This window comes from Ammodytes marinus (genome assembly GCF_949987685.1).
Source record: "Ammodytes marinus genome assembly, chromosome: 23".
NCBI lineage: Eukaryota > Metazoa > Chordata > Actinopteri > Uranoscopiformes > Ammodytidae > Ammodytes > Ammodytes marinus.
In genome coordinates this window covers 7,100,775-7,119,960 of record NC_137227.1, presented here as the reverse complement: position 1 = coordinate 7,119,960, position 19,186 = coordinate 7,100,775, and the positions used below count along the sequence as shown (strand labels likewise).

The following is a 19,186-nucleotide window of genomic DNA, read 5'->3' as shown; positions in this document are numbered from 1 at the left end:
AACATTGCTCTAGCCCCCTCCCAGCTGCTCTCTCTCTCTCTCTCTCTCTCCACTCTTCCCTTTTACAACTTTCCTTTTTTTTTAAAAGCGTAAACACACATTTGTCTCGCTCAGCGCTCAATGGGAGCTGAAAAAGAAAACAGCTAAATCAGCCCCAAAGGAGGGCACTAACAACATTCTCTGGAGGGGAGGGAGGGGGCGGCGGGGGACTCTCCCTCCCATTTCCGAAGGCCTCCTCTGGGTCTGGAGTGAGCGAGTACAGTGCAGAACCCTAATGATTGAAGTCATTTAAGTGCCCCCTTGGAAGTCACTGAGGCATTCGCAATAAAACACGCTGTGGGCCCACGGCTATTTTCCCTGAAAAGCTCCCGAGAGCGCAAATGAGGGGGATGGCGCCCCTTCTCTACACGGCCCCTGTCTTTGCCACCTTCATTCTTCTTATGTAACAGTGCTTGGCCTTTGTGCGCTGGCAGTAGGGCAGGACCAGGAGACTGTGTTCTTGGTCTTGTGGGCTCTTTCTTCTAGCTTTGAGGTGATCCCTTTTTTTGTCCTTTGGCAAGTGCTACTCACCGGGCAGAAACATATTTGGACGGTTCGGGCACAATGATTACAAACACAGACTCTGTGGCCTCACGCTGCACCTCAGTGAGCATGACAATGGCTGCTGTGTAGCTGTGGAATGTGCTATACTGTGTTGACAACCTAATCAGCTACGAGGCAGTGCACTGCAATGACCCCTTCAAATATATTGTATGTGTACTTAAAATCCCTGAGGCAAATGTTTGGGTCCATTAGCACTGATGCAGGGTTAACCCTACCCAGAACCCATGACGTGAGATTTAGAAACTTAAATGTTGTAATGGGGTGATGTGTAGAGACTCACCATTAACACCTATGTCATATGCTTTGTAGTTCTTCAAGTTGTTCCATAGCCTGAAATGTTCAGTGATAAATGGAGTAAAACAGAGGGATCTAAGATCAAATCAGTGAGTGTGCTGAATGTGTCTGCTATCCATGTTCTCAATTCCTCATTGCTAGTGTTCATGCTTTAGAGTGGCTTCATTTGTGTATTTATTTATTCGATATTGCCATGCATTACATTGACCAACTGAAAGAGAATGTGAAGAATAATACAGAGGTCAATACATTGCATGGTTCACCAGAAAGCTACGACTGAATGTAGCTTTTGGTGAGATTGCTTTTTTAAATGCAAGTTCCAATAGCAAGACGGAACTTTGATCTGTCAGGTTATTTGCTTTGAACAGCACAGCAAAACAGTACTAAGAACAACAACATCGGTTCAAGTTTTGGACATTTTGGCTTTTCCTATTTTCAGCCACAATATGATGCATGCGGATTAAACAGAGGCACACAATAAATAAGTTGTAGCTTTGCTGCTCAAATATATTATTTATTTAATTATTTGATATTTATTTAGGGAGGTGTCTTAAAGATTGATGGAACGGGAATGTCATGTATTGATGGTAGTCCAATTTGGGTGTAGTCACCAGGCTAAACAAGAATGAAAATAAGGAGAGTAATAATAACTACAAGATCAAGCAACATTTTACCTTTAAATATAATTTTTCTTCACATTTGACTTTATCAACAACCCACATCGTAAATAATCTTATTCCTTCTGATACAAAACATCATGAATTATAAAGGTGATAAAACAATGCTAAACATTTTTTAATGAGCTCTCAAATAATTTTTTCTGTCCTTTTTCTCCATGAAGAAAAAAAAACCTTTAAAAATATGTTTTACTTACAACAACAGTAAACTCAAGTTTTGACTGCACATTACATCACTGCCCTCTACTGCCCAAAGGCCAACATTACATTTGCTTAGTGTAATTCACTGTTCTTGGAGAAGACAACAGGTAATCCAAAGTACACAAACACATTACCACAGAAGGTGACTTTCAATAACACCAACATTGTCACTTTCAGGAAATCTGTATTTCAAACTTTTAGTCTCACACAACGAATGTGTTACTTACATGAGTTGGACCAAAAAGTGGTAAAGCATATACATTTATTTTCTATAGACCTAAACATGGATTCTATTATCGAGTAGAGGTTGCGTCTGAGGCCTGTGTGCGTAATAAATGTAACACGTCACACGTACTATCCTTGAAACATGTTAGAGTCTGAAAACAGAAATATGGAATAGGTATTTAGGGCTTAATGGAAAGTCAGCCCTAGTGATCTCAGATATCACCTAGAAATGACTGGTGACCAAACAATTCTTCAAAGCCCAACTGTCTGTGTATTTGTGTGAGAGAGGGTGAGAGAGAGATGGATAGTGTGTGTGTTTTGTCTTCTACGGGAAAGGGTTTTCAGGTGTATAGTTGAAACTGGCATCCAAGAACATGGCCAGCGTGCCCAGTGTGGTGATGATGACAAACAACCACAGGAAGAGACGGTCCACCACCAGGGCGATGTACTGCCAGTCTCCTGTCATCTGCAAGGAGCACACAATCACACACACACACACACGCAAGCACGCACACACACACACACACACACACACACACACACACACACACACACACACACACACACACGCCTACATTACCAACAGTGGACTGTCGGTCTACATTGACCAAGTGTGGACCTCTAGTATTTTACATGAACAAAAACATAATTAAAATAAAATATAAATATGGATGATGATTTAAAATATTAATTTAAATGTGCTTTTTTTAAAAAAGAAGTTGCCAAGAAGGGATTTGAATCCTTTGAGCGATACCTATATATCAAATTCACAGTATGAGCTTAATGCGTGGTGCACATGTTTTACCGAGTCATCCGTGTCCTGCTTCTTCAGCTGCTCGGCCATGTATGTCACAGCAGAGATGGCTGACTTCAGGTTGGGAGGGAGGATCAGATAGTAGCTGTCTGTGTCGGGGAGCCTATGGAGCTGCACTGTGCTCTCACTTCTATAACACAGAGAGACAAGTAGGGGGGGATGTAGGAAGATGCAAAGCTTTAACACACTTATGTGGCTGCAACAAGGAATTAAGTCTTTAAAACTTCTATCAAACATGAACCGTATAAGCTCAAGTCCAGTGAATGTTTTGGGAAGTTTGCTGCAACATTTTAAAAATGTTATCAAAAGAACTCAGTAGCATCTGGTTCATCGGCAAAGAAAAGTATAACGTTTTCAAGATACTTTACACACCTGTGCTTTGTGCTAGTGCTTTTACACACACAGGTCTGTCTTGACAATGCTTTATGACAGAGCAAGGCTAGTTTTTTTCTACCTGTCTACAGTTTATGCTAAGCTTAGTGGAAAGTAAGTAAAGTTAAACAAATAAAAAAAAACATAGTGTAGTTGTGGCCACTTGCAAGGTGTCAATGGGATTTAGCACTTTCCCCACATTTTTAAGTTAAGAGTTTAAGTTAAGTGTTGCACAAAGTGAAACAACATACGCTACTGTGTGACTTATTCGAAAATGTACAGAGATGGGCATCTTTGTTAAAATATGAACAAAGGTTTTTTTTGTCTCAAAGTCTTGATATGGACTTTGACAACATGGGATCCGGTTTCCACTTTCTTGTTAAGGGATATGTCTCCTGTGAAGAGCGTCGTGCAAATTCCTATCATGCGTGTCCTCTGGAAGAAGTAAAAAAATGCAGCGACGCCCCTTTTACGATGCTCCATAAGCTCAGATATATGTTGAGCATGTCGTGAGTTACTAGCACAACATTGTTCACCTCTGCTCACACAAATTAACGCTGACATTAGCTGTCCCATGTAGGACGTACACAACAGACTTAGATGTCAGCGTTGTTGTTTCAAAACATACAGTGTGTGTCCTTGTCTGCCCTCTAGTCACTTACAGGCAGAAGTACCATGGGCCCCTTCCTGCAGCCAAATCACCCTGTGTTCCAATACCTGTACCTCTCTATGGTGAAAAAAAAAGATTTTGGATGTTCCAATGCATGCATTCAGATGCAGCATGCTTAAAAATACCCAGATGCCCTAATACATCGGGTCTTGATTTTTAGTGTGGAAATCATCATGCGTTTTTTGGCGATTCTGTCTGGTCCCTCAATCCATTGCGCAGCGGAAGTGACGTCACATCAACTGAGCCTTCAAGTGAAAACAACCAGCGATTAGACGGATATACCGTAGAAGCAAAAGGCAAGTCAAGGCATGTTATGATGAAATAAATGAGTAAAAGTACGTCCCGACTGTATGCTAACTACTGTACATACTTGTCACGATCAGCTGGAATATAGACTAGAAATAAGAAAGAGTATGCCATTTGGAATGCAGGGTGAGTGACAGCAGCAGCACACGACTGACACGGGGGGTGACATTGACACAACACTGGGTCAACGATTATGTGATAGTGTGACCTTTGACCCATCCATTCTTCCCCTCACACAGCTGTTCCATAAACCAAAACATACGAGCAGAGAGAGAGAGAAAGAGAGAGTCTTATTGACTGTGTGTTTGTAATGCCTTCAGGCTTTTGTGAGTAACTCTTGCAACCACTCAAATACATACTACAGAACATGTATTTATCTCACACTATACTCTGTATGTTTGAATGGTCTTTCACCATTTAGTTTATAGAAAGTTCTCTCAACAAATTGATTTTGTTTTGTATGAGGGGACTAAATCACTTTTAGTCAAAATCAGCATATATAAGTATACAACAACCCTCTTCCTGTAAACCCCCCCCCCCCCCCCCCAACTGACTCAATTTCAATTCAATACAATTTAAAGCTCACAAGTTTTGAAGAGAGAGAGGGAGACAGAGAGAAGGGGAGTATAGAAAGATTGCGTGACTTTAGTACAGGACTTTCAGACACAGTCATTGTTCCACTAAAGCGGCCTGTTGCAATGAGCGCTGGCCTTTGAGGATATGGTGCTATTTGCAACAAGGTTTATTTGCATAGGAATATAGCAATGTTGTGCTGGGTTTTGAATATGCCCTCATTTAAATACATTCAAATGGGCCAGGTGCACCCAGGGAGCTGTCTGCACAACAGGGCAGTTTCAGTGCAGTCTGCGTGCATTTCCCCCTTTGCGCGTGCTCTACTGTATAGGGCGCTATTTTCTTCTCTCATTTGTGCAAAAGCACTGCTATCCTCTAGTTGATGTTGCCCTGTGACTTTTATTGAAAAATTATTGGTCGCATATTAGTTTCCCTTTCCAAAAATACCCCCATATTAGTCATTAACAAAATCGGACAAACTGTTGACGAGGACCTGCATGCAGCAACTTAAAAAGTTTTTATCTTTTAATCTGAATATGTGACCCAACAACATGTACAGTACTTATATTGCAGGTCAGGACACAGACGCTCGTGTCAGGCCACAATAACAAAGGTGGAAGCAAACACTTAAATATGGTGTTAACTATTCACTACAGATTCCACTTCCTCCGGCTGCCCTCTGCCTTCCATCAGCCCATGCACCCATCACCTCTTGTAAAAACAGATATGTTTATTGCATGACCTTCGATTTCAGGTAAAAGCCCTGATTTCAAAATATCATTATTATTTTATTATTATTAATAGATTATTGCACAGTGTACTGAATGGTTATCACTCCATCCGTTGCTTTGGTTTCTGCCGTTGCCCACAGCACATAACTTTCAGCTAAATTTCAATGTAGTGGTACAGCTTAATGGAAAGTTTTGATTGTGTTGACTGTACATCAGGGTCCTGTCTCCTTTGTCACTGTGCAAATAAGCCACAGTGATGTGAGACTGTGGTGGAGGGAGAGTTATTTGTGAGTGGTGGAGAAGCTGGTGTGAACGGTGATGGGAGGTTACCACACCCACTCTTTTTCACAACCACACGCTATGAAGCATTCTTGATTTGCACATGCAGCATACAATAGAAACTACAACAAGCAGTAAACAAATAAAATATGCGTACATGGTGCACAAGGAAGAGATAGATAGATAGATAGATAGATAGATAGATAGATAGATAGATAGATAGATAGATAGATAGATAGATAGATAGATAGATAGATAGATAGATAGATAGATAGATAGATAGATAGATAGATAGATAGATAGATAGATAGATAGATAGAACCAGGATGCAGCTTCTAACATGCATGCAACATAATGTGTATCATATCATATCATATGTCTATATGTGTATTCACATATAGATGCCCACCTAGAGACACCTGGCGGGACCCCACAGTGCACCTGTCAGATAGGCACCTCAGTAACACGTCTGCAGTGCATTCAGTCTGTGTATAGAGTAGACAACATTGCGTGTTCTGTTTTGGCACCAGGGAGGGGGAAGGCATCAGCAAAGGAGCAGAACAAGTTATCAAAATCCCAAAGAGACCGCGTGAGAAACAGATGTCAAGACTGCTGGACAATAAAAAAAATGTGTGGCTGAGAGCTCCTGCTGGAGGGATGTGTGTGTGTGTGTGAGTGTGTGTGTGTGTGTGTGTGTGTGTGTGTGTGTGTGTGTGTGTGTGTGTGTGTGTGTGTGTGTGTGTGTGTGTGTGCGTGTGAGTGTGAGTGTGTGTGTGTGTGTGTGTGTGTGTGTGTGTGTGTGTGTGTGTGTGTGTGTGTGAGTGTGTATGTTTGTGTGGCCATAGGTCAGGGCAGAGCTATGCGGTGCTCTTCATGCCACGTGCCATTCACATTCCATGGCTTCTATTCATTACTGCAGATACAGGACCGTTCAACGCACACACACACACACAGACACACACACACACCGCTTACAGAAGAACATGTATGGTACAGTATATGTATATTTCATTGAAGATATAAACAATTTTGAGTAATTTGATTATTGAAGTTAAGTAATTTGATTCACAAAGACTGATGTACTTTGCAATACCAAATAAATCCTTTCAAATTGTAAGGCACATGTAAGCAGCTCACTTCACCACACATGCAGAAGTGTGATAATAAATAGTCATAAGTCATGAATGTGTTGTAAAGGACAACACCTGACTACTAACTAGCCCTCTGACAGAATCACAAGGTAAATAGGCATGGATGAAGCCAAAGGCATTTATGTGACACAAACCTGACGGTGGTGCCTGGTCACAAATGCAGAGACCACCATCTTCCACATCAAATACAGCTAAAATCCTCCCCTGCCCCAATCACTCAGCACCGGGTTCCATTCCACTCATCTACCCCTATCCATTCTCCACCCTCCCTTCAACTACTTTTCTGAGGGATTACCACCTAATGCCCAACCTAAACAAAGGCTTAGTGGCTGGCGACCGTGGCCGGGGTTGTGGGGCTTAGCTGGGGCTGAATCTAATGCCTTTGGAAGGGGATGAGAGACGCCCAGCACCAGTCCTGGTTCATGGGACAGTGGAGCTGTGTATGCCGCCAGATCTGGGTGGCAAGTCTGAGGCCTACTGGCAGATTAGCCGGAGTGAAGCCAACATAGTTGGATGGACAGAAGAGCTTGAAGCAACATTTTATTTTAATAATCTCTTTCGAGGATTGATATACAATGACTCGTCCTATGGAAGAGCACCAGCTACAGAAACCCCAATTCCATCAACAGAAGATAGAAGAAAAGAATCAGTCCTGCGTTCACTGCTTGATTGACAGGTGCTATCTGAGAATGGCAACGGAAACAGAGAAGAAAAAACTAAACAGTTGGATAAAAAAACGCATTACGGTATGAGTTCAAATGATTTTACCACATGGTAAGTTGGAATCTCAATTTTGTGATAGTCTTTTCACCAATCACACCTAATGGGGATAGTTTGTTGGTTGGTCCACCACTGTTGTATTTGAATTTGGTACGATAAGATTCAAGGTTTCCTCAGGTTGAAGTGCTATCATCAAATTTTGGTTAAAGATGATACGAGGAACTTTTCAATATTTCTGAAACAGTCTAATTTTCCATCAGTGAAAAGAATGATATATTTTTTTAGATTTTCTTAATGCCTTTGTCATTGGGTAAACTCACCCAGAAATAACAGGTGACGCAGTAAAAACACTACCGCTTTTTTCCAAAGGGGGTGCAAGAATGAACACAAACTAAAAGTTCCTTGGAGCACCTTTAATAACAAAATACAACAGAACTAATGACAGTGCCATCAGCATCAGCTGTACTCTTTATTTTGTTCTAATTAACAAAGGTTAGCAAACCAACAGACAAAAGTAACAGACACAACTAAAAATCCCAAATAATTATGTGACCAACACTCAAATTAAGCATCAACGATTTTGAGCCATTCCACTGGTCTATGAGACAGTACTTCCAGTATATCTAAATTCTAATGTCAGAAATCTATCATGTCAACAATGACAATGCCACCAGACTGACACCCATCAACTTATGTTTGCCATGTTCACAAACTAAGTTTAGCATGTTAGCATGCTAACATTTGTTAACCCTCCTGTTATGTTCGTTTGTTAGGAACAGCTATGGTGTTCCCGGGTCAATTTGACCCGGTGCATGTTTAAATCTCCAAAAGATGTTCTAAACCAAAAGAATTCCTAACAAGCAGTGTGAACATGTCATTACCAACTCCATTACTAACTATTCTATCAATATTTAGTTCAATGTGGTGTTCCTTACCTCTAACAGGTAATGGTTCAATAAGGATAATTCACTCGTTTTTCATTAAAAAAATACATGTTCAAACTTTTTTTGTAATGTTTCACCACTTTATTACTTTTGAAACACTAGAGAACATGTGAAAAGTCTCCAGAGACATTGTGGCTTGAAATATAGCCCTGCCTGTCTCTGCATCCCACAGACTGGCTGTCGATTCATCCTGCGACCCCAGCCAGGATGAGGAGCCCCAAATACGCATCTAAATGTGTTTTGTCCAGCTCCTTCCACTTTTCCCCAAAAACACACCTCCCTTCTAGATTAGTCATTTCCAGAATGATTTTCTGTATTGAATCTGGCATGACCAGCTCAAAAGCTGACTTGATGTCAGTCACACGAGTCAATGCCATCCTAGTGGGCCCTGGCACTGTCTTTAAGGTGAAACTCAAAAAATTAGAATATCGTGCAAAAGTTCATTTATTTCAGTAATTTGACTCAAAAGGTGAAACTAATATATTATATAGACTCATTACATGCAAAGTGAGATATTTCAAGCCTTTATTTGTTATAATGTTGATGATTATGGCTTACAGCTTATAAAAACCCCAAATTTAAAATCTCCGAAAATTTGAATCTTACATGAAATCAATAAAAAAAGGGATTTTTAATACAGAAATATCAGCCCTCTATAAAGTATAATCATGCATGTGTACTCAGTACTTCTTGCCTCAATTCCAATTCATTTTCCATGATATTCTAATTATATGAGTTTCACCTGTATGCTTTCTGCAGACAGGTTTGCCTGACGCATATTTGGGGATGAATTTCACAATTTTTTTACATGAATGTCTTGCTTGGAGGAATAGGAATAGCAATTCCCTCATCTGGTTCAAATTCAGAATCATTAGAATCAGAATTTAGCTCAAGATCGTCTTCGTCTTGAGACACATCCTGTCATCCTTTTGCTTCTGCTTCTCATTTTGTAAAGGTCTGCCTGACAGAGTGGAATGTTGGTAGGACTCCCATGCAGAGAAGATTTTATATGTTTTGCCCCTCCCCTGTTGAGTGTCCACTGAATGTGGCTGGAGTTTTCCCAAGGGAACATAAATGGTTCCCGTCAAAAGTCATAACACTTGCAACTGTGTGTGTGTGTTTGTGTGTGTGTGGGTGTGTGTGTGTGTGCGTGCGTGGGCGTGTGTATGTGTGTGCGTGTGTGAGATTTGGGTGAAATATGTCTCACAGTTGTAAAGAAAGAAATAGTCTTACATGTCTGACACCCTTTTACCTCCAGTTTTACTGCCGGGTCAAATTGACCCGAACAGTATCTATGTGATATAAACATGCAGGGGGTGGTTGCAAATGTGTGAGATGAAATATTTTCATATTATATGTTGATTACCCTAATTAAGGCAAGCAGAAGAAGTTTCATACTGAAAAAATACTTTTAACTATTTTTCCTAGATCTTCAAACTTTGAAACGGGTCAATTTGACCCGGAACATAACAGGAGGGTTAAGGGCTTTAGGACACTGTTATCAGAATACAATACATGGGGCTTTTTTAAATGAATGCAAATGATATTATAAAATGGTATGACATGTGTGTGGCTGAATGAAGTGCACATACCGTTACCATCTCGACAAGTTCTGAGCTGCCTTGGTGATGACTGTATTTCTGCCAAGTCTAGAACACTGTGTACTTGACTATAATAGCTAGTCCGGCATCCGATCCAACATTCACACTTTGGCACACTCTACGAAGAAGACTCCTACTTGCTCTGGCTTTTATTAACATTAATAGTATTAGCTTTCTGCCAGTGTAATTTCAGGATCGCCACAATTTAGCCTTGAAAGGTGCTAAATCAGGATGAATGACTCTGATGGACATTCATTCAAGTGTACAGTGCTCAGCAGTCATGACAGTTAAGAAAATAGGCGCCATAACTTTATGGCATTTTAGTTCTTTCAATATATCTCAAACCAAGAGCTTGGTTTACCCTTCGAGTCTAATTCAATCAAGTTTGTCAGATACTGAGAAACACCTTATCGACTGAGCAAATTGCCAGTTTGCAGCTTTTACAATTCAATTCACTTTTGCTTTTCATCAAGTGAGACAGGATGAATAGTTTGGTCTTGCTCAAACAGAATGAAGCTCATTGGTCCACGCTTTGCTAGATTCCTGAAGTGAAAGTGGCCCTACCTGCCTCTCCAGGGTATAACCAGATCAGGGTTGATCTTGCGAAAAAAGTACTCTCCTCCAGGTTGCCTTCCGTTAAAGTTTCGGATAGGCGTGTCATCAATAGACTCCTGCTTAGACACGGGTTCCTCTGGGGTTGGCCTAGTCATGCCGACATATTTGGGCAGGAAATCAATGCATACCTGTAAATATGAGGGATAGAAAGTCATTGAAGGTGCTGAGTTAGCCTTAAAAGGATTCTGGAGATTATTTGGTGGAAAAAGGCTCACCTTTCGAACCCAGTCTGGCATGATATGTGTGCTGGGCGTTCGATGGTGCAGGTTGAGGACGACAACACTTAGGATGACCGAGAACGTGACCAGGATCATGGTAAACATGACGTAGTTGACAATGATCGGGATGCCAAGAGAAGTCTCAGGGACCCTGTCCGCCAGCAAAAGCATGAAGACAGTCAGAGCGATGAGGACGGAAATGGAGAGAGTCATCTTCTCACCTGTACGCAACAGGGACAGTTTGGAGAAGTGATTAAGAAAGCATAGCAGCAAACATTACCATGCTGGTGTCTGTCAAGAAGCAATTGATGAATTGGCTTTAGCTTTAAAAAATGTTGGATAAAGGCATGTCTACTGCAGGGTTTACTGGTAGGTTAAAATTCAGCATGGTCAAAGGGTTTGCAATAATAAATCCTGTCGATTGAAACATCACTCTACAATATGGCCACACAAGACCCAAAAGGATATAGTAGAGCCTTCGCCAAGGTCACATTTCTTCAATATATAATACATCAATACATTCCTTCAGAGGTTGCCCTGTCACGAGGAGCATTCTGAATTGGACACATGCTTCTTGTCATGACATTAGACAATGCATCAGGGGCCAATCTACCCCCTCTCTATATCCTATCTGGGCTGTGATGTGTCAAAACATGTCAGATGTGCTGACCTGCTCCAGGAGGCAGGTAGAAGACAAATATAGCCAACACGCCGGTAAGGATGCAGGGCACGATGATGTTGATGATGTAGAAAAGTGGCTTCCTCTCTATGATGAGATAGAAGGTGATGTCCTCGTACAGGTCCTCCTTCACATTCTTTCTCGATGGTTTGTGACAGATGGCCCATTCTCCGTTTTCTGCGGCGAGAGAGAGAGAGAGACACTCAAGGTGACAAAGATGCTGACATCAGCAGATGAGCTGAGTGGATAAACCTCCTTATATCACCTTTGTTAGACATTGCTTTTGGGCCCCGGAGCCTTTATGAAAACAAGATGATGTTGCTGGAGGAACTAACCAGTGAAAGCGTTCTCATCTATAACAATCTCTTGGATCTCGTTGCCGTCCTCATCCAGGAAGTGCTGTAGGTCCACCTCCGAGGAGTCGTAGGTGTACGAGCGGAAAACCATGGTGCAGTTCTGCCAGTCAAATGGGAAGTACGACACCTGCCAGAGGAGGAATTACAAACTGTTACAGCATTATTACATGGGAAAGGTCATATTTATAAATATGGAATACCGGATATAGGTCCATCAACATATAAGTAAAATATGTTACTTAGTATTGGATATTGATATTAGAATAATGAACCCACACAGTTTCCTTAATACTCAGAAAGAGAAAATCGGCCAAACGACAGGAGACAAACACAAGGGATGAAAACACCATATCGAGACAGTTCAGTTATTGAGGGATTTTCAGTAATACTTGTATCTCATATGAGATCCCTAAGACAGTAGGTACCTCTATGGCGCAGGAGCTTCGGTAAATGGCTGGGGGAAGCCAGTTGACTGTGCCATCGTTGTAAACCAAGACGTTGACGTACAAAGCCACATCGAACTGGCCGTCATTACTGTAGGGAGAAAATAGCATTATATCTCTTCTTTATCCTGGACTCTGTTAATATATGTTCCTTCTGTGCACTGGTAATAACACACCGTATTTGTATGTTAACAGACACAAACATGTCCACATTGTTAATATTGTGCAAATAGCAAATGACACCACGGCCCATCAAACTGATCAGCTTGTGTTTGTGAACCCTGTTCTGCTGTGCCATATGACAAGTGTGACTGCAAACAGGACACCCACTTGTTTATGAGGTAGATGTCGGGACGCCACACCTTGTTGACAGGAATCCTCAAAACGCTAATGTCGTCAAATTCCTCTGGTTCCCATGACAACCTGTAGTCTGTCCATTCCTGGGAGGGAGGGAGGGAGGGAGGGAGGGAAGGGAGGAGCAGGGAAAAGAACGTGAATCACAGGCATTGGATAGCGGACAAGAGGTAAACTCATTACTATGGCGCCCTGATTTCACGGTCAATTACACCCTAGCGCTCCTGCCTTTGACAAGTCATTGAAATCCCACTGATCCAGACAAACAGTCACACACCACTGTCACAAACGCTCAAGCCAAGCTGAACTGTAATTAGTCCAGGCGAGGGACAGAAATGAAAGATCGAGTGAGGGAATAGGAGAGATGAAGCAAGAAAATAATGTACAGTTATAGAAAGTGACCATTCGAGGGCGAGCGGCAGGGCAAACCATACAGAGTGAGAGAGAGAGACAAACAGAGAGAAAGTAGACAGGGGTTGCAGTGATGAAGATGAATGTTTCATTCTTATACCATATTCATGAACACGTTGGTTGTCATCTCTTCGTTCTTCTCATTCTATAAAGGCAAAGGGAGACACAGAGAGATAGACAGATGACATATATTAGTGTCTACTTTCAACCCTGCTCTATGGAAATTGAGTTTGAATAAGTGCTGCAGACAACAGTGTGTGTGTACCTATATGAGTTTTAGACCTTACGTCTAAAATAGTGTGGACATTTCGACCGGTTTTCACTCCGGGGCAGACCTTTAAAGGGCTATTTGAGTGTTTAGACTAGGTTTAAGGTGCAGGTTAGAATTAGGTTTAGGTTAGGGTTGCGGTCAGGACATTATTTGTGTGTGTGTGTGTGTGTGTGTGTGTGTGTGTGTGTGTGTGTGTGTGTGTGTGTGTGTGTGTGTGTGTGTGTGTGTGTGAGAGAGAGTGAAGAAAGCACTGAATTTTCATAAATACGCTTATTCAGGAGACTGAATATGTTTATCTGTAGCTGTACTAACCAAGCTGACCAGCTGTGAGAGGGTCATCCCCACTCGGACCATCACCTTCTCGTGCCAGACACGAGCCGGTCTGACCTTCAGGTTGTAGTTCTTGAAGAGCTTCTGATGGAGCCTCCTCTCTTCTTCTGAGGCTCCTGGATGAAAGGACCAGTGCAAAGAGACAGAAAGTGATGAGGGGGGAAATGGTAACTAATGATCTGAGGGCCAACACCAGCTGAAAAAAGAAATAACGGCAGGGAATAGTGATAAGGATGAGAAAGGAAGAGTAACAAACAAGTCAGTGGAGAAAACTAATAATTGATGAAAGGGGTAATTTTTTTAATCCAATCCAAGTGCTTTGACAACATGATGACCGGCTGGAGAATTAAACCTACTGAATTTGTGAAATTGGTAATCCAAATGTGAAATATCACATCTCACGACCATATGGACCTGCAGCGTTTCAATCATACCACATGTTTTTAGTGCCAAAAAGCACAGGATGACATGTTAAAAATCATGTTTCTTTAAAGGAAAATTTGTGACAATCTGAATCGGGTGTATATGGCCAGGCAAGTTCTCACATACAAAGAATTGGCCTTGATATGCTGGTGCGTACAATAAACATGGAGGACATGAAAAAGATCAAAGCAATTACCGGTACTTCAAAGTCATAATGTAAATAGAAAAAAAAACTTTAAAAAATAATTATTATCAATTACATTACAATATTACCAAAGTACATGATAGCCAGACTACAGCACACTTGTTCTTTGTGGATCAATTGAGCCAGGCATACTGTGGTGAGGGGCACCTACCGATACCTACTGATAATGGACTGACTTTCACTTAAAATATGTGGCAAAACATGTGGAGAAGACAGAGAAGGACAGCCAGGACAGGCAAAGGCAGCAGTCAGCGCCAGGGCAGGTGCTGTGCGATGGGTAGCAAAGGTGACTGAGCTAATGTAATTGATATGCAGCAGGGGGACGGGATCAAAGGGATGTCTGGGATATCAGCTCGGTATTGGCTAAAAATAGACTGATTATCAAACAATGATGTGTAAAAGTGATTCATAACATGTTTTAGAACACAACGCTTTTTACATTGTTTTTGTGTGGAACAGCATAAAACGTCTTTGATTTGATATTGAATAAGGATTTTTCTCCGCTTGGATTCCCCCCTCGGTGTCTCCCGCTCATTTCCTCTGGCTGTTGGCCCCCTGTCTTTGGGGAAATGTAGTTTGGTAGGATTGCCCCAGCTGTAGGGCTTACACAGAGACAGGAATACTACACTCGCCGTGGTGGAGGTCACCAACCAGCGCAGGTCAGCTTTTTGCTTTGCATTCTCATTGTGGGGGTCAAAGTCAAAGCACTTCAGCTGAGCTCAGATAAGAACTAGGCATGGCAAATCAATTCTAATTATGATTTTATCCTCCCCCCCCCAAAAAAAACAGGTAAAGTGGAATCAATACTAATTTAACTGAACTGACAGAATGAGTGGGATGCGGGATGCTTGTCCGTAATCTGATCATACTGTAGCGGCCCTTAAAGCAGGAATGCCTCGAGTTTTAAGTGTATGCGCTGTTAAATGGAGTTGGAAAAGATTGTTTAGCGGGCAGACCAACAGTAAATAGGTACAGTAGTGTTAGGAGAGACAGCGAAATGGGAACATTGCACCACAGGTCGCCAACATGCACAGAGCAACTGTTTGTTTACCAAGCACAATATCATGTGCTGTCAAACATTTAGTTTGGTTCCCTTTCAAACTTTTTGCCACTGTACAGTACAAGAATGAAACATCGTATTGGGATTATAAACACTGCCATACTGTGAACTACAGAGAGAATTGTGTGGTGCTGATAAGGTTAATCAACTTTCAGTCAACCTGTTTGGCGAAGGCTTCCATGTATCCAACAATCATTTATATAAGAAAAGTAATGCTCTATATATCTCTATAGTGCCAGAAAATGTCTACATTCAGATGTATCCTCAATAGTTTAGTAATATCAGCTTGGGTAAAACCGATAAAATCATAAAATCCTCGAGTCGTCCGCAAAAGTGACAACCGACATTCCATTAAATGTCCTTACCAGTAAAAGTGAGACAAAGGCAGCTGCAAACGATGATGAATGCGTTCATCCTCATATGAATGTTCATCCGTATCTTCATGTGTCCAATCGTGGCATTCATGACATCTTAGGCTTTAGTGTTCCAATAAAAGGCCCCGCTCCTCTCTCCTCTTCACCTGGAATCTAGATGGAGTGTCCCGAGAAGACACACCTTTTTACCTTAGGCGTTTAAACATGCAAGTCTTCAGTAGGATTGCAGTGTCACCATCGGCAGCACACACTGTTCAGCTTATGGCTCTCTCTCTCTTGTCTCTTTGTGGCCATGGCTCCATGGGTGAAACCACAGCCTGATTGGGCGCGCGTGCTGGGAGTGACGAGAGGGTGGAATGTGTTTGTACTGGGAAGCCTGCGGCACAGACACCTGTTGGTGCTCACCAATCTGAGGTTAGCACAGTGGGGACGGTGGGTGGGAGGAAGAAGAAGTGGAGGGGTGTGGGGGGTGGGGATGACCATGGCATGGGCTACGGGTTATGACAATGGAGATATTTTGGGGTGGGAGAACAAGTGGGCGATGTGTGGAGCGTGGAGTGGATTGCGGGGTTGACTTTCTCTTTGGACAAAGAATGACAGTTGCTTTGGAGTTGAGGTGGTTAATACGTGGCATCTCTTGCTCATTTAACTTTTGATGCCTTCATCACCCTGTTAGTGCCCCCCCCCCCTCATATATTCTTCTTCTTTCCTGTTAAATCAAATCTCCACTTCCTCTGTTGTCCCTTTAAAACATTTGTTCCCACTCAATAATTGGTTCTCCAATCTCAACAGATTTGTATGAAAGATGAATGAAAAAATGTATCGAACTTAACCAAAAGTGACACTTAAAGTTGTATGCAAAATCCATTTTTGTCAAAATCAGTGAATATCTCTTCATGATTGGCTATCTGTCTATACTCTGTGTGCACGGAATAAAAATATGGTGTAAAAAGACAGCCTAGGCTCTATAAACTGGTATGTAAACAAAGGGTATGTAAGCAATAGGGGGCCCGGCCCACCATAGCTAACAACATGACAAATAGGGATTTTGACAATGAGCAGTCTCTAGAATGGCTGACTCCACCTTTAAATGGGAAATTATTTAAATTGCTCTGATTATCTAATATAAGTGCCTCTGTATGATTTACTGATTGTTCACAGGTAGAACTTGAAAGCGTCCTGTCCATTATATGTCATCTACAATGTTAAGATTTCCAACTTCCCGGTAGGTGTCTTCCACTTAAACAGGTAAGGGGATGGGATTGGGGGGGTAACAGCAATGATCATGACAATGTGCTATGGATCCAACCATGGATTGAAAGCAGCACATACATAGACTGGACCAACTGTTCTCATTTCTTATTTAATCACATGGAAATGGGATCTCTGTTCTAACTATTAAGAACACAGATAAGGACCACAGCCATGACATTATGTCAGTGGTATCTGAGTGGTCATCACAGTAATAAAGAGAGAGATAAAGAGATAAATACAGAGAGATAAAAAACTTTCCATTGCCTCCTTCCTGGTGTATGTATGTGAGCTCGGACTGTCCTCTGTCCCCCCTGATGGCCAGGGTTTCCATGGCAAAAACACAAACAGGCCGTAAATCAGACCCAGGTTGGGAGTTTGTGAGGGGGAGAATGTCTCCGACTTGCCCCATGCTGCATGCCGCCACCACCAGAATAAATACATCAGTCAGAATAGCCCCTGTGTGTTTATGTGTATGTGTCATGGCATCCCTTCTTCTCAATGCTACGGTTTCACGCAAGGTCAGAGTGTATGATAATAAGCTGCGTGGCGATAATGCCGCAGCCGGGTCTTTAATATTGACGCACAATCAACGCCCGTCGCCAAAATGAGCTGTTCAGGGTCAGACTGTCAGCATTCAAGTGCATCAGCTGACACTGCATGTGTGCATGAGTGTATCTGCACATATAGACATTTCAGGGAAGCCCATGCAGCCGTGTCTGGTGGCCAGTGTGTGTGTGTGTGTGTGTGTGCATAGGTGTGGGTGTGTATGCGTGCGGGTGCGTGTGTGTGTGTGTGTGTGTGTGTGTGTGTCTGCGCGCATGTGTGTGTGTGTGTGTGTGTGTGTGTAGGATTATTACAGATTATTAATAGAAGAACAGGAAGGTGACGTGGCGAGGGGCGCAGCTCTCACGCCAGCATTCTGACAACAGATGGAGTCTTTGATATCCTCCCTTCAGATCTTTATTTAAAAAACAAAATGTAAATACAGGATTCAAAGGGCAGGAGTGAGTGTGTGTGATTGTGTGAGAGATTCACATGGGATGAGCGACGTAGGGGGCCTAAGCGTGGGTGTCTGCGAGACATCCCGAGGCACAGGTCCCTCCACTATAATGAGAATTCCACAGGCTATTGGTACAGCTGGTGAAATTGAGTTGGCATGCTGCTCTGCATGCACTCAGACCGAAAAATATGTCCCCACGCGAAACCAGCGCCGAAAAGTACAAAGAAGGATTAACCATGGTTGCACAAATATCCACGAAAGCATGCGCCACACACTCCAGCACATTCTGACACGGTGCAATAAAAGGCGTGCAGCTCGCTCACTATAGCATCTGGTTTGTCTGGGTGTTTATGTGTGAACACCACATATCTAAAGCTGGATCCAAACTCCTCAGGCCTAGATTCCTAATGTAAATCATAGTGCTGTCAAACGATTAAAATATTTAATCGCGATTAATCGCATTAATGTCATAGTTAACTCGCAATTAATTGCATTTTTATCTATTCTAGCCTAAATGTCCCTTGATTTCTTTTTGTCCCATTATTTTTTCTAATTTGAATGCTCTTATCACACCCATTCTCTACACCCTTGTAATTCAGTGTATTTCTTCTAAAATATCAATTCAGTGCAAATAGCCCACAATGTAGATCCCCCCCCCCATCCCCCACCTCTAACAGCATACACAAACATAATTGGAACTTCTTTTTTTATTTAAAAAACAAACCATAAAACAACATAGGCTATATAAAGCAAATTAGTATTTAGGCTAAATTAAACTGGTTGTTGTAGGCCTAAATGTTTTGGGAGTCTTTCATCCACGGCTTATTTCAGACTGTGTGGAGTGGACATTGTAGTTTGTGTATGTAGGGTGGTTGCTATGGCGCTGCTGCAGCCGAGGCAGTCGCCCTTCGTAGCGAAAATTAAAGTGAAAATGAATGACTGGCGGCTGCCGCTAACATTCATGGAGGTTTTGGTGCGCGCGCAGGGTTATAAGTAAGACTTCTGCAAATGAGAAGCTTTCTTTTCTGTTCT

At 42.1% G+C, this 19,186-nt stretch overlaps 1 protein-coding gene across 1 annotated transcript; it reads right to left on the bottom strand.

Annotated features, from left to right (window-relative positions):
• Nucleotides 1–2,325: 2,325 nt before the first annotated feature.
• On the bottom strand, nt 2,326–15,958 carry chrnb1l (cholinergic receptor, nicotinic, beta 1 (muscle) like; the record flags this gene model as incomplete). The annotated part of the gene is made up of 11 exons (XM_080051594.1): nt 2,326–2,466; nt 2,806–2,944; nt 10,726–10,904; nt 10,992–11,215; nt 11,665–11,850; nt 12,009–12,156; nt 12,455–12,563; nt 12,803–12,912; nt 13,338–13,382; nt 13,821–13,954; nt 15,892–15,958. 11 exons carry the CDS (start codon nt 15,956–15,958, stop codon nt 2,326–2,328), a joined length of 1,482 nt encoding a protein of 493 aa, XP_079907720.1.
• Nucleotides 15,959–19,186: the final 3,228 nt, after the last annotated feature.